The sequence below is a fragment of the Chlorella variabilis genome (assembly GCF_000147415.1).
Source record: "Chlorella variabilis unplaced genomic scaffold CHLNCscaffold_3, whole genome shotgun sequence".
Lineage (NCBI taxonomy): Eukaryota > Viridiplantae > Chlorophyta > Trebouxiophyceae > Chlorellales > Chlorellaceae > Chlorella > Chlorella variabilis.
In genome coordinates, this window is record NW_005435085.1 from 1893 (window position 1) to 29645 (window position 27753).

Below are 27753 nucleotides of genomic sequence, written 5' to 3' on the forward strand. Positions count from 1 at the left end.
AAGCAGTTGCTCGGCGGCGCCTGGGACGTGCAGCACGTCGCGCAGGATGAAGGGGCCGTTGGGCGTGTGCAGCAGCACGTGCCCGGCAGTGGTGGCTTTGCCAGTGCCGCCGTTGCCAAAGGTGATGGTGATGGCCTCCTTCAGCAGGTAGGGGTCGAGCAGAACAGAGGAGTCGTGAGTAAGGTGGCAAGATGCACCGGTGTCTAGCACCCAACGTTGCGAGCTGTCACTGCCCTGGCTGGTGCTGCAGCTGCTCCGGCTAATGTTGTGGCTGCGCCGGCTGATCCTGTTCTGGCTGCTCCACCTGGTGTTGAGGACACCCCCCCGTCCGCTGCTGGGTGGCCCCAGGCACGGGGGCCCTGCTGAGGCTGACAGGGCAATGGCAGCGGCAAACCGCTGGTGCGGGCGCTGCTGCTGGCGGCGTGGGCGCTGCTGGTCTGCCCGCCGCTGCTGCTGCTGCTGGCTGCGCTCCTGCGCCAGCTTCCTACACTCAAACTTGTGGTGCCCCAGGATGCCGCAATGAAAGCAGGGGCCCTTGGACTTGCCACCGGGGTGGTTGCTTGGACGGCCCGGCCCGGCGTGGCGGTCCTGAGCGTTGGCCATCAGCGCCTCTTCGCTGGGGCGCTCTGTCTTCTGCTCGCTGTGCTCCACGGTGAGCAGCTTGGGCAGGATGTCATCCAGGCTCAGGTCCCCGTCGGTGGTGGCGTTGATCACGGTGGCCATCGTTGCGTAGGCAGACGGTAGGCCGGACATCACGGACCAGGCGATCTCGGTGTCTGCCACATCCTGGCCGGCAGCGCGCAGCTGGGCCTGGATCTCCTTGGCACGGGACACATACTTGGTCAGGGGCTCGGTGGCGCCCATCTTCAGCTGGCTCAGCTGCATGCGTAGCTGCAGCTTGCGCGCGTTGCTCTTAGCTTGGTAGACTCTCTCCAGCTCCATCCACGCTCGCTTGGCGGTGCCGCAGCGCTCCAGCGTGGACAGGTGGTGCTCCTTCACGTACAGGCCGATGGTGGCCAGTGCCTTCTGGTCAGCTTCATGCTCGACCGTGTCGCTCTCCACAGCGGCCCACAGGCCCTTGGAGATGAGGACATACTTCATCAGGATCCGCCAGGTGGCATAGTTGTCCACGTCCAGGCACTCAACCACGGGCTTGCTGGCTTCCGCAGCCATGGTGAGGGATGAAGGTACAAAGGGGAAACTTCCTTGGGGTTCAGTTGGTGCAGCGGGGGTTGGGGCCCATAACCTGTTGTGAGAGAAGGGCTTTACACCTGACTGCAGAGGGCAGTCACTGAGGAAGGGCACTAGGAGAGAATGACAAACAAGGCGAAATGCAGGGGATTATATGCATGCATGGGAGAATGGCCAGATGGCGGGTGGCTGCCAGATGTCGCCGCCAGCTGGAGGGTGCTGACAGATGGCATTGGGTCGGGGGAGCTGACCGTTGGGTTTTGCCAGCTGGCGCGGGTGTGGGGCGCGTGGCTTTCGGTTTGGCCATCTGGCTTTCGGTCTGGCCGCGTCCCAACGCGGTGGGTGCTGTAGGTGAGCAGGCTGGACAGCTGGCGGGCGCTGGTGCAGCCAGGTGGCCCGCCGTCCAACATAGTCGATGCCCTCGCGCTGGCGGAAACCCTTGGCGACGAGGCGGGCCTTGTACCGCTCCACGGCGCCGGTGCTGTCACGCTTGATCTTGAACACCCATTTGACGGGGATGGGGTTGACGCCCCGCGGGGTGCGCTCCAGCGTCCAGGTGTTGTTTGTCCAGCAGGGATGCATACTCCTCGTCCATGGCCTGCCGCCAGAAGGGGGCTTGCTCTGAGTGCCTCCTCCAGCGTGGTGGGCTCGGTGATGACTGCCAGGTGGGCCTGGGCAGTGGTGGCGCGGTAGCCGTCCAGCTGCCACACAGATGCCGGGCGCTGCGCTGCCGCTCGGACAGGGTTGCGCCGTGGGCCATCTGCCCGCGGCGGCGGCGGCGGTGCTTGCTCCTGCTCCTCCTCCGCACCGCTGTCGTCCGCCGCTCCCACGGTCTCGGCGCCCTCCTCGTCGTCGCTGACGAGCTGAAACCAATGTAACGGGGTGGCTAAAAGGGACGCCTTACCGGGGCGTTCACACCCTTTTTACTCTGTCACTATGTAGCGAGACCTGCTACATCAAGCCCGCGCCGACACACCCCAGCTGTGGCACCATCGCCTCGGATACCTTTTGACCCCCTATAATACACCCTACATGGATGTCACAATGTGAGTAGTAATGCACCCTACATGCACCTATATAGCTCACGTTTCAGCTGTGCTGGGTGGGCCCACCCCGTTTTGGAGGCTCCAGGTGTCCCTGGGGGTATTTTGACCTGGGGAATCCGATTCTGCGCCCCAAAATACCTTTAGGCCGCGGCTAAGAAAGGCCTTCTTTGAAGGCGCTGGAGCTAGTGTCTAAACCCTCCGAGAGGGCACAGGTTCGATTCCTCCCATGTCGAAACTTTGTGAGGACAAACGCGGCATAGCTGACCGGCTCAGCGCCAATCCAAGCCAATTCCTTCGGGAACGCCTAATAGAATCGCCAAGGCTTCGGCACAGGCCTCCCCGGGACCCATTCACTACTAGTGGGGGGTACTGCACTTGGCGCGTCGGGCAGATCAAATAATGGTCTAAAGCTAGACGTTAAAACCGGGAAGTGAAGCTTGTGGAGGCTCTTCCCCACCTTTACCTTTACCTTTACCTTTACCCAGGAGCCTCCCCATGCCCCAAAACGACGATTTGAAAAAATCTGCCTGACGGCGGTGCCACCACCGCCACCCCCTATGACCTCGCCTCCTGCCATGCCCCATCCATGCCTCTCTAGACCCCCACACTTGACCTTCCCCATCATCAAACATCCGTTGAAGTGCCAGTGGCAGCTCAGGGCCATCCTGCACCCCAGCATGGCACAGCAGCAGCTTCTGCGGTGGCGGCGTGGCGGCGGCTTGCCGCTGCCAACTTGCTGACGCTACCCGAGCGGGCACCGCATGCTGCCCAGAGCTGGTGTGAGCTGCTGTGCTGGTGCCATCTGGTCTGGGGCTCGGTATTGATGTATATGACAGCCTGGGATGCTGGGTTGGTGGGTAGCATGCAGTTGGGAGCTGGCTGTGGCCTTCGGGCGATCGGGCCGGCGAGCCCGCTAGCTTGCTGCCGCTACCCGAGCGGCACCGCATGCTGCCCAGAGCTGGTGTGAGCTGCTGTGCTGGTGCCATCTGGTCTGGGGCTCGGTATTGATGTATATGACAGCCTGGGATGCTGTGTTGGTGGGTAGCATGCAGGTGGGAGCTGGCCTGAGCATGCCAGTATGGCTGGTGGCAGGGGGTCTCGCTGCGCCGCCGCCGCCGCCACGCCGCCCCCGCAGAAGCTGTTGCTGTGCCATGTTGGGGTGTAGGATGGCCCTGAGCTGCCACTGGCACTTCCAGGGATGTGTAGTAGTGGTTCAGGTCAGGTCTGGAGAGGCATGGGTGTGGCATGTCAGCAGGGCTGGCAGCGGGGGGTCTCGCTGCGCCGCCGCCGCCGCCACGCCGCCACCGCAGAAGCTGCTGCTGTGCCATGCTGGGGTGCAGGATGGCCCTGAGCTGCCACTGGCACTTCAACGGATGTTTGATGATGGGGAAGGTCAAGTGTGGGGGTCTAGAGAGGCATGGATGGGGCATGGCAGGAGGCGAGGTCATAGGGGGTGGCGGTGGTGGCACCGCCGCCAGGCAGATTTTTTCAAATCGTCGTTTTGGGGCATGGGGAGGCTCCTGGGGGTATTTTGGGGCGCAGAATCGGATTACCCAGGTCAAAATACCCCCAGGGGCACCTGGAGCCCCCAAAACGGGGTGGGCCCACCCAGCACAGCTAAAACGTGAGCTATATAGGTGCATGTAGGGTGCATTACTACTCACATTGTGACATCCATGTAGGGTGTATTATAGGGGGCCAAAATGTCTCCTATCACGTTTAGGGCCTCTGAGCTGTTTCCCAGCTGCGTTGGTGTCCCCATAATTAATGTGCAAGAGCATTTCCCCTAAAAATAGGCCCGGCGCGGCATGCAGAGCAAGTCAGACCCACAGAGCACGCAGCCTGGCAGGCACCCCATCCATCGCAGCCTCAAAGTCGGCCCACAGCCCTGGCAGGCGGTCTACGCGCTCAAGCTCCTCATCAGGCACCCCCGTCTGCAACATGAGCGCCAGGAGCACGCAGATTGTGCATCAACACAATGAGCTCAACACCAGGCTCAATAGGCTGGCTGCAGATAGTACCCCCCCCGTGATGCTTTGCAAGGGCCACCCGCTCTGCAATGGCCCCTCCGGGGATCCCCGCCCAGCCCCAGCCACCCACCTGCAGGTTGACAAGGGCCTCGTACTTCTCCTGGCAGGCTGCAATGCGCTGCTGCATCTCCTCCCGCTCCCCCTCCAGCCGCCCATGCAGAGCCTCCAACTTCTCAAATGCCCGCTGCCGCGTCTGTCCAGCAGTTGCCGCGTCAGGGACTGCCGCCGCTTCAGGCAGCACCTTTCGTGCAGAAGCTGGCTCCCCTGACTCCTGTTCCCCCTTGGCCTGTCGGGGCTCCTCTGGATCCTGTCTCAATCCCAGACCATCCTGCTGGCCTTCCTCTTGTCCCACGTCGCGGTTTTCCTCCTGATCCTCCTCGTGCTGCTCCTGTCCCACCACCTTCGCAGACTGCTGCTCCTGGTCCCGTGTGGGGGCAGCAATAGACCGGCCTGTGAGCTCGGCAATGTGCTGCTGCAGCTCCTCGCACAAGCCACTGGCGGGATGCCAGGGTGGACAGCAGCCCGGAGAAGGCCGCCACCCAGCTGTCGCACAGCGTCACCAGCTGCTGCTTCAGCGTGGAGGAGTCTAGGCGCAGCCAGCGCACAGTAGAAGCGCTGTCCTCGGACAGAATCTGAAACAAGGCTGGAGAGCAGGCGGGATAGTCAGTGTTGAGACCAGCGTCCCATCTGAGCACAGTAGCAGCACCAGCAGCAACACCCGCTTCACCACAGCCATACCTCCTCCTTCAGGTCCAGATACTTTTGAATGTCGGCCAGGAACGAGGTGACAGGCTTGTTGGCACGCTCATACCGCCGCATGTAGGCAGTACACTCTGTCTGCCACAGCGCCACCATGTACTTCTTTTCGTGGAATGTGAGCAGCTGCACGGCATCCAGTTGGAAACAAATGTGTCGCACAAGCAGCATTCATGGGGTTTGCTGGAGGCCAGTGCCCTGGGGCCCACCTGCTGCACCTTCTCCACTATGCCACTGATGCCTCGCGTGATGGCCTGCATCTGCTTCGTCACCGCCTCCTCGTTCTGTCCCACTTCTTCCACAAATGCAGGTGGTACGGTTACCTCCCTGCGCAACAATTGCGGAACAGGGGCAACGTTGGCGAAACAGCACGCCAATCATGCTGCGGGCGCTCCTATCCTCGCCCAACTCGCACCTGAGGCACCCTGGGAGCGGTCCCGCCGCTGCGCAGCCGCTGAGCACCTCTGGCAACAAGCGGGGCAGCGATTGCAGTGCCGCCACCGCCGCCTTGCACGTGTTGTGTACGGTGTCGAACAGCTGCTGCAGCGTGGGCTTCAGCTCCACCCTGAGACAGGCAGGCAGGCAGAGGGTCGAAACACATGGCAGGCCCATGAGCAGCAGCGCAGGCCAGCACGAGAAAAGGCAGTGGCATGCTGCGGTACCTGCCTGCCATTTGTGTCCAGGACAACGTTGAGCACGAACAAGGGCGGCACCTCTGCCGCCTTGTGCTCCCCCTGCAGGACCCGGGCCACCTCGTGCAGGCTGCGGCGGATGCAGGCAGTCAGCGCATCCAACAGCTGCGTGTCGGCGCGCTGCAGGAAGGCCAGCCACTCCCGCTGCACCTCCTCGCTGTCGCCAGCAAAGCGGCGGTACAAGGATACCAGCGAGGCCCTCAGCTGGCAATAAGCATCCTGCATCTTGGAGCAAACGACGGCCTGCACACAGATTGAAAGCCAGCGCCAACCAGACGATGAGTTCAGTCAGCTGCCTCCATGCACGCCCACAGCTGCTCAATTCAAGGAAGCTGCCACCACCCTTACCTGGTGCCCCGCCTGCCGCTGTTCGAAGCTGGGAAGGTCGTAAAGCCGCTTGCGCTCCACACGGACCAGAAGAGCCTCACGAAACATCGCGCATGTGGATGCCACCGCTGCGCTGACGGTCTTTAGCTCGGCCATGGCCGCAGACACATCCTTGCAGCAGCGCAGCGAGTCCTTCTGAAAGAACGCAGTCTGGTGATGGGGGGATCCCCAGCTAAGCTTGTGGACGCCTGGAAGCACACGGCGGTCCAGAAACCTGTCCCAGCATAAGAGCACCCCAGGGCAAATAGTTGAGCGAGATGGTTCACGGGAGGACCCCATGCTTGAGCATAGTATGCAACAGCACACCTGATGCGGTCCTTGCACAGGCGCCTCTCCTCCATCGACAGGCTACCCAGCACAGCATTATAGGCACGGCATACCTGAAGATCAAATGGGCACCCTCACTGCCGATCAGAGTGACTAAGAATGTGCAGAGAGTCGCTGGACGGTGATTACCCGCACCTGCACGGAGCCCACCCAGGCTGCCCGCAGGCGGTGACGGTCGGAGAGCAGGTCTGCTGTGGCCGCGGGCACCCCCAAGCGCTGGCGCTCGAACAGGTACGACTCCTCCAATGCCAGATGAAGCTGCGAGGAGAGGTTGATGTGTAGCAACCCGCTGCCTGCCTTGTCCTGCTGCAACAGGTTGCTCTGCAGGTGGCTGCCCAGGTCGGGGGGCACGCTGCCATACCACTGCAGCAGCAAGAGTGGCAAAGAAACTCTTTAAATGCCTGTGCTTTGTGGGGGCTGCATGGCATCCATGAAATGAACATGCCACGTACACACCTGCATGTTGAGAGTGTTGATGTGCTGCTGCAGGCCCATGTGCAGAGCCTCGTATGCTGTCGCGGAGTCTGCTGCCAAGGGCACCCCAGGGAGGTAGCCGGCCATGGCTGCAAGGTGGTCCGAGGTATGCTCGATGCGCCGCAGCAGGCCTGAAAGCAGCACCACCCGTCCGGCATGCTGCGGCAGGGGCGGTCCAGGAGGCAGCTCGGCCTTGATGGCCTCAAATGACTGCTTGACTGCTGCCAGCTCGCCCATAAACAGCTGGTGCCAGTCAGACACACGCGTCTCTACCGCCTTCCTGCACTTGCAGGGCAGTGGCAGCACAGGCAGAGACATGTCAGTGGCGTTGTTTGTTGTGAAAGCGGCAGGGGCACAGCATGCACTCGCTCCTCTGCCATCCGGATAAGCACGGCAGGAGCCTGTGCTTGCCTAAGGCCATCGCGCGTGGTGATCTGGGCGAACGCCTCAATCACGTCCAGCTTGGTTGTGAGGCAGGAGGCGTGCTCCACCGCCGTGGCCAGTATGTTGCCCAGCATCTGCTCCAGGTCGCGCATGGCAGCACGGATGGCGGCCATGTCTTCATACCACTGGCTGCACCGCACATCCAGCACATCATATTGCAGGCCCTGCAGCCTGCAACAAAGACAAAAGCGGGGCCAGTCTGAGTGGGGGTGGGCAGTGCATCCAGAAGAGTACATCGCATCCATATGCGAGTCCAGGCAGTAATTGGCGCTCGCACTGGCAGGCCTCTCTTTCGCACTGCTCGTTGCCTGCCAATCCACCCACATACTTGTGCATTTGATGGGCGAAGGCCTGCTGCACGTCGCCCAGTGCCCGTGCAATCTCTGGCGCCTTACTGCCGCTCAGCACTGCCGCCAGCTGTTGTCCGCAAGCAAACTGGCGCTGCGCGGCGCAGATCTCCTGCAAATCTTGGCAGCGCTGCACAAAGGCCTCCACGTGGGCGTAGATGGCACTGGCATCAAATGCCCAGGGACGGTCTGGCAGGGCGGCCGCCACATGCTGAGCTGCCTCGCCATATATGGAGCGCGCCGCAGCAACCACGCCGCAGCACTGCTCCAGGCGCTGCTCCGCGATGGCCAGTTCGATGCCACCAAAGATCCGCCCCAGGTCGAGCATGCTGCGGCAGCGCGCCACCACTGCATTGCTGACTTGGCGCAGCAGGCTTGTCATCTGCTCGGGGGTGTTGTAGTGCGGCGCCAGTGTCCACACCATGCGACATGCATCCAGCAATGGCGGCAGCGCCTGCGCCAGATGTGTGGGGTCGGCCGCCGCGAGCTGGGAGCAGGGTGCCTCCAGCGCCTCCAGAAAGACCAGGTTGCTTGCGGCCTGCTCCGCCTCGTTGGCGATGCTGCCCCGCAGGCCCAGGAAGGCGGGCAGGTGGGGCGAGCGCGCAGCATCCAGCACCCGCAGCACAGCCGCCAGCCCTGCTCCCTCCAGCTGGTCCCGCAGGCTGCCCAGGTCGGAGGTGCGCTGCCGCCAGAAGGCCACCTCCTCTGCCGGGCCCTCCTCCTGCCCCGCCCGCTGCTCACGCGTGCGCTGCCGCGCGAGCAGGCTGCGAATCAGCTGTGTCCAGCGCAGAACCTGCACCTCCAGCCGCTGCACCAGCTCGCGCTGCCGTGCTGCCGCGCTGGGGACTCCCTGCCATGCCTCACGCGGCACGTAGAGCACGGTGCGCCCCCGGCCTGCATGCACTGCTTCGCTGAGCGTGGAGCAGAAGTCGTTCGCCTGGGCGGCCCAGTCCTGCTGCAGCTGCTCCGGCCAGGCAGAGCGCGCGGCCTGCACCTGCGGCAGGTGCAGCCCTTCCAGTTGCTGCTGCAGCTGGCGCAGCGCGTCGGGGCCGTCGAGATGGCCCGTCGCTACGCCGCCCATCGGCTCGCGCAGCAGAAAGAGCAGCTTGGTGAAGCTGTGGGGCATGGTTGGGGCCATGTGCAGCCGCCCCGCAGCATCGGTGTAGCAAAACAGTGTTGGGGCCTCGCCATGCTGAAAGCGGCAGAGTGCCGGTGGGGAGTCGAGCGCGGCTGCTGCGGCGGCGGCCTCGGCGCCCAGCACCTGCGACAGTGGGAACTGCATGGGTGATGACCGGGCGCTGCTGCTGATGGCACGCCAATTGGACTGGCACACAGGCTGCGACAGCGAAGGAGACGAGCAGCTTGTCCGAGGTGTGGCTCACCGGCGCAAGCACGCTCCATACGTCCACGTCGACGCTCCATTCCATTGCGGCCCATACTTTGCTTCGCGGGCGCGAGGGCGGGGTGATTCGTTGACCGTGCCCCTCCAGCGCAGCACGGCACGTCAGGTGGTGTGTTGCTGCAGAAGGCACCTTCACAATCAGGGTAAGGGCGTTGGGAAAGTGCAGCCGTGTGCCCTGCCGCCCACGACACTCCAATGCGTTGATTGGTGCGAACCCTGCTGCCAACAACGCACATACGTGACGGCCGTGCTGCAGCTAGGAGCCGGTCGCCTGTCGCCACAGCGTCGCCCCAACCCTCCGCCGTTGCCTGCCATCAAACTGCCAATGGATGCCGCGCCGCGGCCCCCGCCATGGGCGGCCATGACTGGGGCAAAGCGCATAGCAGCGGAGTATCTCGAATGCTGGCCAGAAAGGTCGGCGCGGGGCGTCTGTGGGGGGCGACGGAGGTGGGTCGGTGGGGTGTGTGTGCCAGTAGTGCCGAGGTCGGCGTAGTGGGGGTGGCCATTATTGAAGCCTGCCTGCCTCGCATGTTTACCACCTTCCAGCACGGTTTGCTCTCCTGCACATTAAGAACCCCTGCTGGTGCCTTGATAAGCTCCTCCCTGATCCAGTATCTTGCCTGGCCCAGCTGGCAGTTTTTGCCTCCCTTCTCGTACTCTGCTCTTGCTGCCCCCCTTGTGGGCGACCACACGTTGGACGCGCCTCCTGCTGTTCCACTTCTGCTTTCCCGGTCTGGTGCTCCAGGCCCCCTCTTGCGCTGCCAACTCCTTTGTGTTGTGCAGCAGGCTGTACTTCCAGCGGCAATTGCCACTGTCTGCACTCGTCGGCAGTCTGCCCCCGCTATTGGCTGCTCGGACTGCTCTGTTCACCTGCAGCTGTTCCTTGTTCACGTTTGTTTCGACGATATCAAAAGGAGATCCACCCCCAAGGATGCGCCTGCAGCCAATTCATTGCAATGCCAGGCCTCGACGAACAGCTGATCGGCTCAACTTGATGGGCTCAGCCACTGCCTGAAGACTGAGATTGTGCCTGCAGCGCCGGGCCCGCCCGCCACAATGACCTGCGCGCATTTGGGCGCCAGCAGAGGCAGCTCAGCCGCTGGCGGCTGCGGTTTACTGATGCAATTTCCTGTCCACAGGCACACTTGCCGCAGGACAGCCCAAGCATTGCAGCAGCTGCAACCTGCAGCCCGCCCGCCCACCTCTGATGTGGAGGAGTTCCAGGTGAGCGCTGTGGCCGGGGTGCGCAGCGTGGGCGCCAACGGCACAACATGGCAGGCCGCGTCCATGAGGTCCACGGTGAAGATTCCCGCAGTGGTGGCCAGCGCCACCGAGTCGGCAAAGGGGCTCACCGCCATGCGCACAATAGGCCTGCGGGGCAGGGAGGTCGGCGATGATGAAAGTGGTCAATGCTTGCTTGCTCGGTGGCAATCCTCCATGGGGATGCCGGCTGGCACAGCGCACTGTGTCCCTTGCTCACTTGGTGTCGGGCACTGCAAACTTGAGGGGCCCTGCCGATGCGTTGCGCACGTCAAACACCACCATGCGCCCATCCCCAGCCGTGGTCAGCAGCTGGCTGTCGTTGAGCTGGCAGATGCCTGTAGCCACCATTATGTGATGCTGAGGCGCATCATCTCACAGGCAGGCAGGGCAATGAAGCAGCTGCGCAACTGCGCGTCCCGAGATGCGCACGTGCGCCAACAGACAGGTTTGCTGTGCAGTGCCATCCCAATCATCTGCTGCATAACAGCAAGCTGATCCAGCCCAGTCACACACCTGTGATGCGGCCCTGCTGCGCAAAGACGGCATTGGGACGATTGGGCTTTTCTCGCATGTTGAACCTGCAGGAGGGTAGACCAGCAGAAATTTGCAGATGCTGAGCGGCGTCGTGCATTTTGAGTGTGTGTGGCAGGGTGAGGGTGCGGCCAGCCAAGCAGGGAAGAGATGCAACGTGATTATGTCCAGCCAAGCAACACAGGTACTATCATAAGGACGAAAGCATCTACCAGACCAACTCAGCACCGCCCCGTCCCCACTCACATGTGCACCTTTCCGTCAGCTGCGCCGCTGTACAAAAACAGCCCAAAGCTGGACTTGTGCAGGCAGGTGATGAGGGAATCGTGTGCCTTCCACAGGGCCTTGGGCGTCAGGCTGCCAGGGGTGGCCACGTTGCTGGCGCCTGCACAAGCGGATGCGGTGCGGCGGGATTGCAGGCAAACAGCCACCATGCCGGCGCATCGAGCGGGTGAAGCAGATCAGCACAGGTAGGTAACCTGACTATATGCCGCCAGCTGGCGGGGACAGGTAAACTGCAGCTAAAGTGTCGTTGTGTGGCCCATGTCAAGCTTATGCAACAGTGAGTGCCCACCTGGCTTGCTGGCGTTACCGACGGGCCACACAACAAGGGCCCCGCCATAGGCTGCCACACAGGTCTCTGCGGTTCGGGTCGACGACAGAAAGAAGGCCACACATCAGTGCCGCAATAACGACGATCAACCAGAGCTACAGCTGCACCTCACCAAGATCGCACAACTGACCCAACCATCATCCGCCTGTTCGGCGCACCTGCTAGCGGCCCACCAAAGCCATGCAGCGACGCAACCGCGAGGCAGTTCTGCCCGGTAATCTTTCCGGCGGCGCTGTGGGGCATGGGGAAGCGTCCCTTGGGTGCCTGCACAGCCGCAGCAGGATGAGGGAGAGGTCGAGCCAGCACCCCGCTAGTGCCTGGAGGCAGAACATCTCCCCTGCCCCAAAACTAACCCAAAGCGATGCAGCTGGTGTGATGAGCCCCAACCGCGCACACAGAGGCAACAGGGACAATGGGTGTGCATGCAGTCGCACCCCAGCCCTGCCTCGCACCAGCAGCGTGTCGATCTCCAGGCTGTGCGCGGTGACCCACTCGTTGCCGCTGCGGTCGATGGAGGCTGACAGCATCAATCGCGTGTTGCATTCCGCGTCCAGGCAGACTGATGTGTAATCGGTGCCTTGGGAGTGCATGCACATGAGCGCCGCCTCGCCGCCGCGCCCGCCGCTGGGGCTGGCCTCCCTGGAAGGAAGCAATCGTGTGCACGGTGCCAGTCGACCACACTCCAACCTTTCAGCAAACAATCCACCGTTATTTGCAGGGCAAATTGCTGCACAGTTCCTGCGTATCGCCTTACCATAAGTTCAGCAAGCCACGGCTGCTGCTAATCAGCCAGCCAGCATGCCCATCGCCACCCGGCAACCCCGCAATCTGGGGCACATAGGCCTGCAGTCAGTGGGTAGGCCGAGGAAGGGTGGTGAAGCTCAGCGAGGCATGGCACATGCTGCAGTCCCCAGGCGGGCAATTGTTTGGCGTGTAGACTGTGGGCAGTACGCACCACAGCACTGACTGCCTCACTGCTATGGTCTGCCGCATCCGTGGTCCAGCACAGCTGCCACGATAACTCGCTGGCAGCGGCTGGCCCTGCTGCCGCATGAGCAGCAATAGCCGGTGCCGGAGCCGGCGGGCCAGGCTGGGGCGGCGGCGCTGCAGCGGCTGGGCGTGGCTCCGCGGCAGGCATGCGCAGCAGTGGCGGCAGTGCAGCTGCCGGCTGCTGTGGCATCGCGGGTGGCATTGCTGCTGGTTGCTGGACACCTGCCAGAGTGGACACCTGCGGTCCAGGAGGAAGTGGTGCCTGGCCCTTGCTCCTGCATTTTGGCAGGCGCATCCAGACCTTGCTGGGCAGGGGCGACACAGGGTTGTTTGGGGTGCAGCGAGCGGGTGGAGGGGTGCGCACCCGGCCGCCGCATCGAGTGCCGCCTTTAGCTTATCCAGTATGGTGTTTGCATCCTCCCGCTGCAGCTCAAAATCGCACACAAGCTGGCCTGGCAGCGCCTGAGCCGGGATGCTGACTCGGGACATTGCTGGGTCTGCAGAGAGCGTGGAGCAATCGAGTGGCGGGCGGGCGCGCAGGTGGCGGGCGGGCCGGTGCGCAGGAGGGTAGGGGCGGCGCGGAGCACTGCTTCCCACTGCCATGAATCTCTCTGCATCCTAGACCTCCTCTGCTGCCTGCCGTCGAGGGCCCATGCCAGACATGGGCGAGGTCATCGGGCTGACAGCAGCCTGAACCCTGCCTGATCACCTGCAGCTGGAATGACACCTCACAGCGAAGCTGCTGGCTGAATAGAGCCCGCACAGGGGAAGCGCACGAATATCGCCGCGATAGGCAGCAGCGATAGCAAGTTGCGAAATGACTGGGACGAGATGCCTTACATCTGGCCGAAATGGGTCCCTGACGAGCCAACAACAAACAACAGGTCCACATGGGTCTGTGTCACTAAGGAACATTGCCAGGCTTCAATTAAGTTCAATGCACATAAGAAAGGGATACCCCTGGCTACATGCCGCCCAGCCGGTGCTGCCGCCCACAGGCACCGGCACAGCACTGGCGCACGCCGGCAGCCCTGCAGATGCTTAGCACGGTGCAGCAACAGTGGCACGTGAGACCCGTCATACGGATCTGTTGCCCTCGCATGCGCGGGCATCATGGCATTGATCAAAAGCAACAAGAATGTGATGGACAAAGCATGCACATTAATGCAGAGGCAACAGAAGGTGGAATTTGGACAAAACAGCTGTCAGCTGTCAATTTGCTGCAAAACATTTGATGGCGTAAATTGCGACTGCTGCCTACTGCTCATCCTCAGCAGCCTTTGCCGCTGCGTGCTCCGCCAGCAGCTGGAGCAGTTTGCGCAGCTGCTTCCTGGCCGACAGCGCCTTGGCAGTAGGCCGCGACGCGGGCGGAACAGCTGCTGCATCTGCTGGGGGGGCTGTGGCTGCAGGCGGTGGCTGCACCTCAGTCTGCTGCGCCTGGCGCAGCAGCTGCCGTATCTGCTGCAGGTCGGCGCCGCTGCTCTGTGCCAGCCCAAACGCTTGCGTTGCGGCGGCTACGTCGTCGGCTAGCAACGCCTGAAGCCAGAGCTGCACCTGCTGCTCAGCAGCTGGATTGGCAATGATACCCTGGCCTGTCCGTACGCTCTCGACGGCCGCCTGCAGCTGTGTCACCTCTGTGGCTATCACCGACTCCCGCAGCAGCTTGGCCACCAGGCTCTCCTGTCGCTGCCTCCCCTGATTGCGGTTGCTGATGCGGGCGGCCAGCCCCACGGCATCCACCACCTGCTCCCCCACCAGCGGCTGCAACCGCACCAGCTGCTTCTCGGTAAGTCGAGTCAGCTGGCGCGCCAGATCCTGGAACTGTTTGGCTGCACAAAGTAAGGGTGCATGGGGCATGGGAGGGCGCGCACGCCAAGTGAAAGGTGCACCCGGGCTGACCCCAGACCAGCCGATTGGTTGCTACCACCAAGGCACTACAGACGTTGTCATTCAGCGTGCCTGAAGGGCGAGATGGTTGTGTTCACTCACCCTCGTGCTTGGCAGCCGACTTGCTGGGCCGCCCAACGCGTGGCGGCCTGGCGGCGGCAGCAGCAGAAGCCACTGTGCTGCGCAGGTGTCTCCGCTCGGAGCGTGCCGGCTGCTGCACTACCAGGGTAGCGCCCCCAGCCAGCATCCTCCACGCCCGGGCAGCGCAGAGCATGTGAACTAAGTGCAAAGCAGTTGAAGCGCTGCTCGCTGGTTCCAGTTCGAGTTGCAAATCGCGCTATAGACCAGTTGTGTGCGTGCTATAGAGGCATGTGTGTATGGCTGTATTGCCGCCGCCACCACGCAGCGACGCCCCGCCGGTGAAGGCCACTGGCATTGATTTGCCATCGGCCTTCATCATTGCTGCACATCCCAGCTCAGTTTGCGTACAGGTGGTTCTCAGGGCAGGTGTCGTAAGCTCTCTCCAGCGGCCGAAGCCTCCTTTGCACCCCAGTGCATACACGTCGTGATGCCTCTGCTCTGTCAAGCTCCGCCAATAGGGCCCTCCTGCATGCATGGGTGCCTTCCCTGTCTTGTCTTTGCATCTTTGTAAGCAGATGGGCTCTCACTGAGAAACCTCCATTTCCATGTACATCGCTCCTCGGGCGTGGCGGCATGGCGGCGCCAGCCTGGCCGCCCGTCTGGTGCCTGCTTGTCCATCTCACGGACGCGCCGGTTTTGAAGACGTCATCGCAACTGCAATTGATCTCACCACTCATTCAGGAGCGGCAAAGGTGGAAGACCGGCGCTGGAGCCTGGGAACGAGCTGGAACTAGCCTTCGAGGCGGCCACCCAGTTCGTTGGGGCCGCCTCGAAGGCTGGATCGCTGTCAGATGACCAGCTGCTGCGGTTCTATGGGCTGTACAAGCAGGCGACGGCGGGCGCGTGCGACGCCAAGAAGCCCTCCGTCTTCGACCGCCACGGCAGGGCCAAATGGAGTGCTTGGCAGGCGTGCAGCATGCTCAGCAGCAGCGAGGCGCAGCAGCAGTATGTTCAGCTGCTAGCCGAGCTCAGCCCAGCGTGGCTCGATGCGCCTGGCAGCTGCAGCGGCAGCAGTGGGGCCTCGCGGGCAGGTGTGGGTGGCCCGGTGCAAAGTCGCATGGCAGGGACGGCAGAGGAAGACATCCAGGTGATGCCACTGCTCTGTTGCAGAGGGTTGTGCTTGGGCCCATGCGGCTTTCCAATGTGGCCACCCGCCCAGCTGGTCCTGCATGATGGCCTGCAGGAACCTGACGCCGCACCACCGCTGCTCCAGGCAGCCAGGGCGGGCGACATGGCGGTGGTGGAACAGTTCCTGCAGCAGGGGACAGATATCAACCAGGGGGACAGCGAGGGCGCGACGGCACTCCACTGGGCAGCGGACAGGGGGCACCTGGAGGTGCTGCGCCTGCTGCTGTCCCATGGCGCAGATGTGAATGCCACGGATTGTGATGGCCTGGGCCCTCTCCACTACGCAGCGCTGGCGGAGCAGCAGGCAGCGGCGCAGCTGCTGTCGGCGGCCCCCGGAGTCTATCTTGACATGCGCAGCGGCGATGGCAAGACTGTCGTGGATGTTGCTCCGGCGAGCTGGATCTTCTTACAGAGCAGCACGTGAAGCCCATGGAGCTTTGAATTGGAGCAGGAGTGTGTGAAAAATGAGGACCAGAGCACAGCACTCATAGGAATTAGGCACAGGCGGGAGCTGTGAATCGGGGGCAGGAGGAGGTAGAGCACTGACAACCAGAGCATCACGCTCTTAGGTGGAAGGTGGCAGACGAAAAGTAGGAGATCGTACAAGGGAGTCAATGGTGGGAATTCAAAATATCATGACAGGTCATCACCTTGGTGGTGCCTGCGGCACTGCGGCGGCTGCAGCAGCTTCGCTGGTGTTGTTGTCACCGTAACCCTGCTGTCCAACCGGGGGCTGCAGGTATGGCTGCTGGTGCTGCGACATGTACTGCGAAAAGCTGTCCCCTATGCTCCGATATGCTCGCATGACCTGCGAAGCAAGCGGATCGGATCAGATAGGCGGGCTCCTGCCATGCTGACAGACAGAGTGCCCGCCCCGCACAAGCCGCGCCCGCGCACCGCCGCTATGTTAGTGTTGAGCTCTCGTATGAGGAAGCAGTTCCGCGCGAGTGCCTCCGGCGTCTGCGACTCGTGGTTGGCTTTGATTTCCTTGATGATGCGCCTGAGGCAGGCCGTGGGAAGGCTCAGAGGGTGCGCCGACCGTGGATGCAGGCCCAACCCGCGGTGCACGAGGCTCACTTGTTGTGATCAAGTATGTCCTGAGCCGAATCAAACAGCCTGAAGTCTGGGAAGGCTATCGGGGCTTTGCTGCTGGGGTCGTCGCTGCTCGTCACGTCTCTCCCGTTGGGAACGGCCATGTTGCCTCACCTGCGTATCTGCGGAGTGGGGGCCCGGCCTGCAAAGCTGCAATGATGGTGCCACATCGCCCGCCAGCGGGGCGTCGCCCGGCCCCACTCCGCCCTGCTTTAACCCGCAAAACTCTTCCCGATAACATCACCAGGTGATCACAAAACAAGTCTAGGGCGCATAACTCGCCAAACCCAGGTTGTAACGTGCCGCCTGCACGGTGTTGTGCAGCACCGCCGCAATGGTCATTGGCCCCACACCGCCAGGCACGGGGGTCAGCGCGGAGGCCACCTCGGCCACGTCCCAAAAGTCCACATCGCCCACCACATGCCAGGGCTGCTGCAGCTGGGCGCCCTCCTCCGCATACTCATCCCGCAGGCATGGCGGCATGCCTGCGGCCGACCCGTGCTGTGGGCCAGCCCTGGCCGCCGTCTCCCCCTCTGTCGCTGGCGGAGCCGCCGCCGCTGCTCCTGCCGGCTGCTGCGCTTGTCCTTGCTGCTGCTGCTCTCTGTTGCTGTCGCTCCCTGCCTCGCCGCTGCTAAATCCCACGCTGCCAATACTGCGGCTCACAACGTTGACGCCCACGTCAATCACCACCGCCCCCGGCTTCACCCACTCCCGCTTCACCAGCTGCGGGTAGCCCACCGCCACCACCAAAATGTCGCCGGTGCGGGTGATACTGGGCAGGTCTGAGATGTGGGGGTGCGGGTGATGCCCACCATGGTGCGATTGTGCCTGCCAGCCATTATGGGGAGCTGCTGCAGCATCCTCCCGTGGCTGCCCCTGCTGCTCCGGCGAGGGCACGGGTGGCTGCGCACTTTCCACGCCGCGCAGGATGCTTGTGTGGCGCTGTACCTCATAAGGGTGATAGTGGGCTGTGGTAGACCTGCCAGTGCCACCCGCTGCTGGCTGCTCCGATGCAGCTGGATGCCCTGCACTACCGCTGCTGCTGCTGCTCACGCTGCTACCTGTGGCTGCAGACCCTGCTGCATGCGCAGCCACTGGCCCAGGGATTCGCGGAAGGCATGCCGCTGCCTGCGCTCGCTGGTTGGCACGCTGCAGCCAGAGGTTAGGCAGCAGAGAGAGATGAGGCAAGTCGCCTGCAAGGCAGCCACTGAACCAAACCCATAGGAATGCACTGCAGGTGTCCAGACAATTCAGCACAAGGACTGTACTGCCCATATGCACCTCTGCTGAGGTGGAATCTGCAAAGAGCTCCCCGTAAGAGGTGCGGTGTAGAACAGTGACGGTGGCGGCGCCAGCGTCACGGAATAGCATGGCCAGCGGCATGCCCACGATGTTGCTGTCCCCCATGACAACCACGCTCTTGCCCCGCACCGCCACACTGCTGCGCTGCAGCAACTCAATTACGCCCAGTGCAGTGCAGGGGATGAAGCGAGCGGCACGGCCGCGCATGAGGATGCGGCCTGCAGCGAGGAGCAGCAGAGCGGATTGGGGCCAGGGGGCTGGACAAGCCAGCAAAGCAGCAGGCACAGGAGGTGGCATTCAGGCATGAAGACATACATTGCTATCTATGCACATACATTGCTATTTATGCAGCGGCAGGCCTGTGCAAACTGCCGACAGACTTCAATTTTCGAATCCTGCCAGCTGTCCTTGGACAGCTCACACATCCCTCACCCATGTTGAGCGGGTGGAAGCCGTCCACATCCTTTTGCGGGTCAAAGTTCTCGATGATGGCCTCCTCATCGATGTGGCGTGGCAGCGGCAGCTGCACCAGCACACCATCGATGCGTGGGTCGGCGCACAGTGCCGCCACTGCCGTCTCAAGCTGCCGCTGCGTCACGCTGCCTGACAGCTGGCGCACCTCGGCAAACATGCCCACCTGCATGCGCAAGCATCGAGAGAGAAAAGCGAGCAGGCGGTATAGCTGCGAAGCACCTGGTTTGCTCGAGGCGGGTGACGGACAGCACCAGGAACAGTGCCAAGAGCAGCACAGTGGCATCTGCCATGCCGTCCATGCAAGCTTCTTCCCACTCTCCCACCCACCCGCTCGCAGGCCTCACGCTTGCGCGTAACGTAGAGCAAGCTATCAGGGCGGGAGCCCACCAGGATCACTCCCAGACCTGGCGGCCGGCCGCCCTTGGCATATACGTCCCTCACATCCCGTGCCAGCTCCTCCTGCCAGGTCGTTGCCACAGCTCGGCCGTCAAGCACACGGGCCTTGCGAGCCGCCGTACCCGCTGCCGCTGCCGGCTGGACGGTGTGCAGGTGTTGCAACCCCAAAAGCCGCAGGTCTGCAGAGGGGAAACCGGCAATGTAGGATGAGTTTCGGGTGTGACGAGCGCCTACAGCCTCCAGCCTTGCCTTCACCGCACCGTGGCATGCCCTGGCCGGCATGGAGGCTTGCAGCAGGGACAGAAGCGGCGCTCTACAGAGATGCCGGCTGGCTACCGAGATGCCTTGAGCCGACACCATGGCCCGGGGCACGTGGTGCAGTCGCGAGTTCTAATTCAGAGGTTGGACAGGGCCTGGTCTGATGACTTTGACCACTGTTTGATCACTGCTTCATGTTTTGCAAACTGTTCAAGAAAGAGGATACATGCGGTGGCTGCTGTGCTCGGCGGTACGCCGGGCGCACGCTGGCGCCAGCAGGCACGACATCCTTCCAAGAGCTGTTTCGAACTGACACTCCAGCCACACTGCAACATTGCAGTGCTGTAACACATGTACAAGACATTGCGAGGAGGTTGCACACTGTTGTTGCGTGTGCCAACCGGAAGCCAGCTGCCTCAAGGTGACTTCACATTGTAATTGCGGACTCGCGGAGGGCTGGACACCTTGACCGGTTGCTGCCGCTTGGTGCTGTCTCCCGTCGGAGCAGGGGCGCCTGCTGCTGCTGCTGGCCTAGTCGCCTGCAGCTGCACGCCCACGACTCCGATTGGCAGCTGTTCAGCCGGCGCTCTGTCGCCATCTGCTGCCACCTCTTCAAGTCCCAGCTGCTGCTGTTGCTGCTGCTGCCGCTGTTGCCAGTCGCTGTTGCAGGCACTGTTGGCTGTCAACGTGGGGCTACCTTCTCTGCTGTTCGAAGGCAGCTGCACATGCTGTGCTGACGCTGGGAGTGCCAGAAGGGGACACATGCCAGTAGGTAGCACAATCATTGGCGGCGGGGCTGTAGGTAGCTGCAAGCTGCAGATGTCCAAAGCTGCATCGGTGCCTGAGCCACATCCTTTATCCTGCTGAGCCCTGGCCAGCCGGTTGCGCTCTGCCCGCAAGCCGTTGCTCATCTCCATCAGCCGCTCATTTTCTGCCGCCAGCTGGCGCATGCGAGCCTGCGCCCTGGCCAGCTGCTTCACCAGCCGCTGCACATCGTGCTCATGATGCCGCCGGGACTGCTCCTTCTTGTTGGTCAGGTCCATAAGAGCACTGGTGCCGCTGCGAAGACTGGCGCCCGATACCACCAGCGCCACCTGGCGGCGGTGCCGCTCATGCGCCTGCTCTTCCGTCAGCCGCTGCATCTCTATGGTTAATGCATGCAATGCAGCCTGCAGCTGCTGCGTTTGCTGCCGCTCCGCCGCCAGAGCTTCCTTCAAGTTGTCCGTTGTCAAGGGTGCCGCTACATTGACTGGACCAGCAGGTGCTGCTGCTCCTGTTCCATGCTGCCTCTCACCCTCGGGAGACTCTGGCGGCACATCGATTGACAAACCGATGTGACCTGCTAATGGTCCAGTGTCCTGCTTGCGCTGCTGCACCTCTGCATCCCTCAGAGGCAGGACAGCCTGTGACTGCACTGCCGCTGCCTGGGCAGAATCGCGCTGGGCCGCCAGCCGATGCAGCATGCCCTCCAAGTCATGGAGGCTCGGGAACTGGCCTGTCGCCAACACAGCCACACGCCGTTCTGCAGCATCCAACGCCGTCTGCAGCTGTTGACATCTGTCGGCAAGGTTGGCCAATTCCTCCTGCAGAGTTGTCACCTGTCTTTGTCATGCTTATCAATATGCATGTACCATGGTTTGCCAGAGCAACTGCTGCCACCCAGTCCACCCACCTGCGTTGCCGCCAACTCGTGCTGCTGCTGCTCTGCAAAAACCTGCAGCGCTGCATGCCGCTCTCGCAGCACCTGCTCCTCTGCCTCCTGCTCGTGCAGCGCTCTACGCAATCGCTGCTGCTCTTGCTGTTGCTCTTGCAGCAGTGCTTCCTGTGCTGTAAGAAGCTGGCGCTCCCTGTCGCCGCATATCTTGTCCAGCTGCTGCTGCAGAGCTGCATGCTGCACCTCCAGGGCAGCCCCAGCCTCCTCCAGCTCAGCTACCAGCTGCTCCGCCCGGCACTTGGCAGCGTGTGCCTCGCGCTCAGCTACCTGTATGCGTGTTGACAGCTGCTCTTTGGCCTGGCGGAGCTGCTCCCCGCTGTCGGCGCGCTGGTCCTCAAGAGCATTGCGCAGCGCCTCTGCCGTCCTGCGCAGCTCTCTGGCCTGCCCAGCATGTTCCTGTTGTACCGCTTGTAGCTGCTGCTGAAATTGTGTGCTGGCCTGCTGGGCTGCCTGTAGATCTCGTGCCTGGCTGTCTGCCCTGGCTGACAGAGTCTGCACACACATTGCAAGCCACAAGGGAGAGCTGTAAGCTTACCAGCCATTGACCAGGCTGTCGTGCCCATTCACAAGTACTGGCTCAGGTGACAGCTGCAAATGAAATTTCTGCCCTTGAAACTCACCGCCAGCTGTGTGGCTTGAGCTCTCAGCTGCTCGCTGGCCGCTTGCAGCTCGGCATCCCGGCGCTGCACCAGCTGCTCAGCAACCTCAGTGCGTAGCTGCAGCTCTTGAAGGTGGGTTGCATGCTCCGCCTGTAGAAGCCCAGAGCGAGATTGGTGCCAATGCACAGCTGGAAATGGCTCTTTCCGATGCACAGCTGCAATGCTGCTCTTTGCAAAGCGGAGCTAGTCCAGGCCAAGGAACCCACCTGCATCCGTTGCACGTCTGCCTCGTGGGCTGCCGCCGTTGCCCGCTGCTGTTCCACTGCCTGAGCCGCTTGCCGGTCCAGCTCAGCTTCAAGCTGACGGCGCTGCAGGTCGTTCTGGTGCTGGAGCTGGCGCAGCTGCCTCTCCCCTGCCGCCCTGACCTGTTGCACCTCCTGCAACAACGCCCGCCGCTGCTGCACCAGTTGCTGCTCTGCTGTTGTGCGAGCAACATGCTCGCTGCTGAGCGCTGCAAACAGGGGCAAAGATATGTCTGTCAATGGCAAATATCTCGAGCAATGTGGACGCCTCATGCCTCTCGCTTGGCTGCTGACATGCTCAACTGCCGGACCATGCACCCCGCTGTTGCAACACCACGTACTTTGCTCCGCCTCGGCCATCGCCTGCTGCATCTGGGTGACCAGCTCCAACTTGGTCGCCAGCTCAGTGCGCATCATCGCCAGCCTGGCCTCTGCCGCCTGCAGCGCCTCCCCCTTGCACTCTACCTGCACCTTGAAGGCATTCCATGGGTGAAACTGCCCTGCACCATGTGGGGGCATCCTCGGCCACAATTGTGCACTCGCTCGCCTGCTGCTCCAGCGACTTGATGCTGTCCATCCGCAGCTGCGCCAGCTCCTGCTCGCGCTGGGCTATGAGGTCGGCAACGGCACCGCCGCAGGTGGCGCCACTGCTGCTGCGGCCCTCCATTCCGGGCGCCCTGGCGCTCGCTCCACCCGCCCTTTCACGTCAATCTGGACTGCCGGGGGCTGTGCCGGGTGCGCTTGCGATGGGCTTTGACTTGACTCGAGGGCCACAGAGCTGCCCCCGGCCTAGCAAGGAGCAATCCTCGATGGGGCCATTGGGCTGGCAATAACGGAATGACTAGGCTCTCAGGAGCTCAGAGGGGCCCCTTTTAGACGCCTGCCCACCTGGGCATTTTCGGGGTCCTTTGCTGCCTCTTACCGGTCTCAAGCATAAACAGGCGCTGTGCACAGCATTGAGGGCTACTCGGCCTGCATTCAAGTTCAGGTCCAGCGGTTTGAGTTTGCGTGGGAGGTCGGCACCTGCAGCAGCTGGGCGGCCTGCGGTGGGGCGCATAGCCCGCAGCAGAGGCAGCGAGGGGCCGCATGGTGCGGCTGACGCTGATAGCGCGCACTCGGGATGGGCTGCCTCTGGCGGAGGGCCTGGACGCCGACAAGGAGCATGAAATGTACTCGTACAAGTCGCAGGCAAAGGTGCGAAGGAGAGGGAGGCGCTGGGATCGACGTGCGGTGGGCTGGCGGCTTGCCGCCTTCGGCAGAAACCCAGCGGCAGAAACCCAGCGGCAGCATGCCTGCAAGCCCCCCCTGGTGCAGGGCATCCTGAAGAAGATGGCTGCCAGCAGCAGCCGCCCGCCAGAGCGCATGTCCATAGAATCGGGGCCCTTCACCTTCCACTACCTCATCGACAGCGACGTCGTATACCTGACTCTCGCTGAAAAGGCCTATCCCAAGAAGCTGGCGTTCCAGTACCTGGAGGAGCTGCAGAGCGAGTTCTCGCGCCTTTATGGCGGCCAGATAGAGGCGGTCACGCGGCCGTACGCCTTCATCAAGTTTGGTGCGTGGCGTACCGCAGCATGGGCTGGCTGGGCTGGGGGACCAGAGGCAGCCGTGCTTGGCCTGGCCTTGCAGCTGGGAAGTATACTGGAACCCTGTGCCTGAATCTAGCGCCTGATGAAGTAACTAACACAGGTGGCCGCAGCAAGCACGGGGTGGGCTGCTGGGATTCTGTTCGATGTGGTGGCTATGGAGGCTCCACCGGGTGTGCCCCGACCACCTGAACCTGCAGACACCTTCATTCAGAAGACCAAGAAGCTGTACCTTGACACGCGCACACAACGCAACATAGCAAAGCTGAATGCTGACATCGCGGAGGTGCACTCCATCATGACACGCAACATCCAAGACGTGCTGGGCCAGGGGGAGCGGCTAGACAGTGAGTGGTCCTGCTGGATGTGTCTCCCTGCTACACCAGCTGGCACTTACCATCCCACCGCGGTGCTCCGCAGGGATGACGGAGATGTCCAACGCGTTGTCGCAGGACGCCAAGCAGTTTGCGGTAAAGGCCAAAGACCTGTACCACCAGGCCCTCTTTCGCAAATACCTACCGCTCATCATCCTGGTAGCTGTGGCCCTGTTTGTGCTCATCATGAAGCTGGCCTTCTAACGTTTCCAAACTGCAACTGACGGGCAATGGCGGCGGCGTTTTCCACTCCCAAGCCCCTGACTGAGGCCACGTGGATTCGGTGGCTGGAGGATAGCCTGGCGGTGACCAGCCAGACTCGGCCCCCGCTTCAGCGCGCATCATTGTAGCAGCTGCCTCGACCGACTTTTCTATGCACTTGCCACTGACTATTGTATTTGTACTCAGTTACAACTCTTGTTCTTTTGCAAAAATCAACCAGTGTACTCCGGACAGCAAGAGCGTTGTTGGCCATGCCTTTATGATGTCGAAGAATGGCGCAGGAGGGTGTGAGGCCCATGATGACCGGCCGCCGCTCACACTTCCTCATCCTTGGGCACACCCGCATCAAACCGCTCCACGGCCACAGCCTCAAAGTGATTTCCTGCATGCCGCATGCCATCTGTTGGCGTCACTGCAGATGCAGATGACAACCAAAACGAGGGGCCAGGCATAGGGGACGCCTGCAGTCTCCTTCTGTAACAGCACAGCTCGGTGGCTTGCCTTCCAGACGGTATGCCACCGCCAGCTCATCGTCACACTCCACCTGGAGCTCCACCAAGCTCTTGTTGTCCTCTAACAACACGCCGTCTTTGTAAAGCCGCTGGTCTTCCGCGGGCTGCCCCCTTGGCAGCAAACCATGGCCTGTCAAAGATGGCTGGCACACCAGCAAGTGCCATGTCCCAGTGCGGTTGGCTGCCCTCGCCCTGCTGTGGCCGGCAGCCCCACCTTTTGAAGCAGCTCCTGAAGCTTGCCCTTCAGGACTGCAACGCTGTCCGTCGGGTCCACGTGCATGAACACAGTCTGCACGTGGGGCTGGCACAGCGCTGATGAACCGCAGCACGGAGCAAGTAAATGCTTAGAGAGACCAAAACTGAGCAACCAATGACCCACCAGCTTCTCACGCTTCACCCGCACATACATGCTCTGCAGGCAGACAGCAACAGCGGGCAGTTCAGCGGCATGGTGTGCCGACGGCGGGAGTGCGGCAACCAGCCGCCTGCGGGTAGGACAGGCGCCCCGTGATTGTCTTCGCCACCCTACTGCGCACCATGGTTATTTGCTGCGTGCTGCCAGCCCCGCAGGGCGTGGCGATCAGAAGCAGGGGAGAATGGGATCAGAGGAGAAGGGGATCAGAAGCAGATGGTGGGCACCGCCACCTACAAAGCGTAGGTTCAACCCTGCTGTTGAAGGATCGCTGCTGCCGACAGACGAGGAACTGAAGCTGAGACCCCTCGAGCTGATACATCATGTGAGCTGGCGGCCTTCCTCAGGTAGCCCCGCTGTCGAACCAGCGAACGTTACTCTCACACTGGTTAAAGCTAGAACAACACACATACACACAGCCGGTATGCACCTGCCCAGGCGCCAGTGATCAGTTTCGAGTTTGAGGAGTTGTGAGGAGTGGGACAGGGGCCTCTGACAGCTCTAGTTCGCCGGAGACAGGGCAGCGGGCGCGATGGCGACCACTATGGATGTGGACAGGCCGGCTGTGGCCCCTGCCGCCAAGGCGGGCTATCCGCTACCTTGGGTGAGCAGCAAGCTGGACCGCCCATGCTGAATATCGATGCGGCCATGGCTGCATAGGGTGCTCCACGCGCTGCAACTCACCCAGGCATCCGCATTCGTGCCTGCTGTGTGCCCGCTCGCATTTGGTGTTTTGTGGCCCGCCCCCATTTGTGGCCCGCCCCCATTGCAGGTTGAAAAGTACCGCCCCACCCGCATCAAGGACATTGTGGGCAACGTGGAGGCAGTGTCGCGGCTGCAGATCATTGCAGAAGAGGGCAACATGCCAAACATCATCCTGGCGGTGAGAACCGGGGCATGCCAGCGGGCTTGCAAATGGATAGCACATTTTAAAGGGGGACCCACGTCTCTGCCCCCCTGCCAGGGCCCACCCGGAACTGGCAAGACCACGAGCATCCTGTGCCTGGCGCACGAGCTGCTGGGACCCAACTTCCGCGAGGCCGTGCTGGAGCTGAATGCCTCTGACGACCGTGGCATTGATGTGGTCCGGAACAAGATCAAGATGTTTGCGCAGCAGAAGGTCACGCTGCCGCTTGGCCGCCACAAGATAGTCATCCTGGATGAAGCAGACAGGTGCGGGGTGGGCCGCATGTGCTGGCAGGTTTGGCGGTGGCAGCCAAGCCTATGCCTCACGAGCCGCTGGACAGCATGACCTGCCTGCTGTGCCCCGCCACTGTTCTTCCAATTCGCTGCCCCGCCCTGCATCTTGCCGCGCTGCGCTTGCCTACAGCATGACTTCGGGTGCGCAGCAGGCATTGCGTCGCACCATGGAGATCTACTCCTCCACCACACGCTTCGCGCTGGCTTGCAACCAGTCGTCCAAAATCATCGAGCCCATACAGAGCCGCTGCGCCATCGTCAGGTGCAGCCGGGCAGGGAGGTGATTGTATGATGGCTTTGTTGGCTGTTTGCTGGCTGACTGGTTGGGGATGCGACAAGCTGGAGGATGTGGCAAGCTGTTGCAGCAGAGGCACGCTGCCTTCTCGCTGCACCGCACTGTATGGGCCTGCATGCTCAGTCTCATTCTGCACGACCGCTTTGGCCTGGCCGAGACCTGCGGAATGCAGGTACAGCAAGCTGAGTGACAAGGAGCTGCTGCAGCGCCTGCTGCATGTGTGCCAGGAGGAGGGTGTCGCACACACGCCCGATGGCCTGGAGGCTGTGGTGTTTACGGCAGATGGAGACATGCGGCAGGCGCTGAACAACGTGCAGGTGGGAACCAGCCGTGGCTGGAAGATAGGGCTTGCATGTTGGTGGCATGCAGGCAGGGATGCTTCAGCCCAGTCGTTCATTGGCCCCCACTCTTCACATGTCTGCAGGCCACTGCCAATGGCTTTGGCCTGGTCAGCCAAGACCACGTGTTCCGAGTGTGCGATCAGCCGCACCCTGTGCTGGTCAGCAGCGTTGTGCGGCACTGCCTGGATGCGCGCATCGACGACGCATATGAGGGGTTGCGGGTATGTTGGGGGATTGGTGGGTTGAAGGTGGCTGGTGACACCCCACCTGCGAGGCACTCTGCGTGGTCTTATGCCTGTATTGAAATGCACTCTGTCTCTGCCTGTGCTTCTGGTGGGTTGCATGCCTGCCCTTTGCCATCACACTCCAGCCGCCGCCCAGGCCGACTGCAAACTGTGCTGGTGCTTTTTGTCTCTGCGTTGTAGGCGCTATGCGACATGGGTTATAGCGCCAGCGACATCATTACCATCCTGTTTCGCGTGGTGCGCAACTTCACGGGCATGAATGAATACCTCAAGCTAGAGTACATCAAGGTAAGGGGCGGAATGGGCTCTTGATGTAATGCATCAGGCCCAGATGTGAGCGACAATGGACCTTCCACCGTGGTCTGACAAGCATCCGCCCACCCCTTGCTGCAGCAAATTGGCTTTTGTCACATGCGGGTGGGCGACGGCGTCAACTCGCGGCTGCAGCTCTCTGGCCTGCTGGCAGAGTTGTGCAAGCTGACGATGCGCGCTGCTGCCTAGCAGGAGCCCGGAGCCCATCCTGGTGGAAGCATGTTGGAGATGTGCTGCCCACAAGTGTAAGCCTCGATTCCGAAGTTTCAACACAGGGCAGCTGCTGCAAGCATGCGCCTCCGCCACGGCCAGGTGGCGCCACACATTCATCCAGATGTGCCAGCGGCAAATCCAGCAGCTGTACGCGGTGGTTGAAGTGGATTGGAGCATCACCAGGTTGTTTGCCCCTACTACGGCAGGGGTTCGGAGGTGGGCCACACCAGGTTGGCTGCCCCCGCCCCCCCTGCC

At 62.1% G+C, this 27753-nt stretch overlaps 9 protein-coding genes across 9 annotated transcripts; 3 read left to right on the forward strand and 6 right to left on the reverse strand.

The window, feature by feature from the left end:
* Window positions 1-4057: 4057 nt before the first annotated feature.
* Window positions 4058-9121, reverse strand: CHLNCDRAFT_140263 (hypothetical protein; the record flags this gene model as incomplete). Its single annotated transcript, XM_005850712.1, has 13 exons — window positions 4058-4171; window positions 4338-4685; window positions 4756-4899; window positions 5006-5149; window positions 5233-5350; window positions 5439-5588; window positions 5726-5958; window positions 6064-6213; window positions 6565-6792; window positions 6886-7183; window positions 7348-7518; window positions 7676-8970; window positions 9077-9121. The coding sequence occupies 13 exons, from the start codon at window positions 9119-9121 to the stop codon at window positions 4058-4060; spliced, it is 3438 nt and encodes a 1145-aa protein (XP_005850774.1).
* Window positions 9122-10082: 961 nt separating this feature from the next.
* CHLNCDRAFT_140264 (hypothetical protein) lies at window positions 10083-12982 on the reverse strand (the record flags this gene model as incomplete). Its single annotated transcript, XM_005850713.1, has 9 exons — window positions 10083-10157; window positions 10299-10467; window positions 10577-10694; window positions 10873-10937; window positions 11137-11275; window positions 11465-11530; window positions 11662-11767; window positions 11956-12142; window positions 12858-12982. The coding sequence occupies 9 exons, from the start codon at window positions 12980-12982 to the stop codon at window positions 10083-10085; spliced, it is 1050 nt and encodes a 349-aa protein (XP_005850775.1).
* Window positions 12983-13750: 768 nt separating this feature from the next.
* On the reverse strand, window positions 13751-14627 carry CHLNCDRAFT_140265 (hypothetical protein; the record flags this gene model as incomplete). The annotated part of the gene is made up of 2 exons (XM_005850714.1): window positions 13751-14322; window positions 14483-14627. 2 exons carry the CDS (start codon window positions 14625-14627, stop codon window positions 13751-13753), a joined length of 717 nt encoding a protein of 238 aa, XP_005850776.1.
* Window positions 14628-15254: 627 nt separating this feature from the next.
* Window positions 15255-15503, forward strand: CHLNCDRAFT_17984 (hypothetical protein; the record flags this gene model as incomplete). The annotated part of the gene is made up of 1 exon (XM_005850414.1): window positions 15255-15503. A coding segment is annotated over one exon (249 nt), but the record flags the coding sequence as incomplete, so codon positions are not given.
* Window positions 15504-16295: 792 nt separating this feature from the next.
* CHLNCDRAFT_140267 (hypothetical protein) lies at window positions 16296-16845 on the reverse strand (the record flags this gene model as incomplete). The annotated part of the gene is made up of 3 exons (XM_005850715.1): window positions 16296-16457; window positions 16547-16649; window positions 16727-16845. 3 exons carry the CDS (start codon window positions 16843-16845, stop codon window positions 16296-16298), a joined length of 384 nt encoding a protein of 127 aa, XP_005850777.1.
* A 160-nt stretch (window positions 16846-17005) lies between these two features.
* CHLNCDRAFT_48501 (hypothetical protein) lies at window positions 17006-19273 on the reverse strand (the record flags this gene model as incomplete). The annotated part of the gene is made up of 7 exons (XM_005850716.1): window positions 17006-17173; window positions 17405-17523; window positions 17817-17820; window positions 18083-18261; window positions 18476-18680; window positions 18845-19018; window positions 19271-19273. 7 exons carry the CDS (start codon window positions 19271-19273, stop codon window positions 17006-17008), a joined length of 852 nt encoding a protein of 283 aa, XP_005850778.1.
* A 3599-nt stretch (window positions 19274-22872) lies between these two features.
* CHLNCDRAFT_20041 (hypothetical protein) lies at window positions 22873-23950 on the forward strand (the record flags this gene model as incomplete). The annotated part of the gene is made up of 4 exons (XM_005850415.1): window positions 22873-22980; window positions 23101-23341; window positions 23573-23719; window positions 23793-23950. The coding sequence occupies 4 exons, from the start codon at window positions 22873-22875 to the stop codon at window positions 23948-23950; spliced, it is 654 nt and encodes a 217-aa protein (XP_005850477.1).
* A 332-nt stretch (window positions 23951-24282) lies between these two features.
* Window positions 24283-25019, reverse strand: CHLNCDRAFT_140270 (hypothetical protein; the record flags this gene model as incomplete). The annotated part of the gene is made up of 5 exons (XM_005850717.1): window positions 24283-24380; window positions 24479-24584; window positions 24695-24769; window positions 24860-24892; window positions 25005-25019. The coding sequence occupies 5 exons, from the start codon at window positions 25017-25019 to the stop codon at window positions 24283-24285; spliced, it is 327 nt and encodes a 108-aa protein (XP_005850779.1).
* Window positions 25020-25286: 267 nt separating this feature from the next.
* Window positions 25287-27546, forward strand: CHLNCDRAFT_59565 (hypothetical protein). The gene is made up of 8 exons (XM_005850416.1): window positions 25287-25496; window positions 25665-25775; window positions 25857-26065; window positions 26223-26354; window positions 26560-26704; window positions 26812-26949; window positions 27154-27261; window positions 27367-27546. The coding sequence occupies exons 1-8, from the start codon at window positions 25425-25427 to the stop codon at window positions 27472-27474; spliced, it is 1023 nt and encodes a 340-aa protein (XP_005850478.1). The 5' UTR covers window positions 25287-25424; the 3' UTR covers window positions 27475-27546.
* Window positions 27547-27753: the final 207 nt, after the last annotated feature.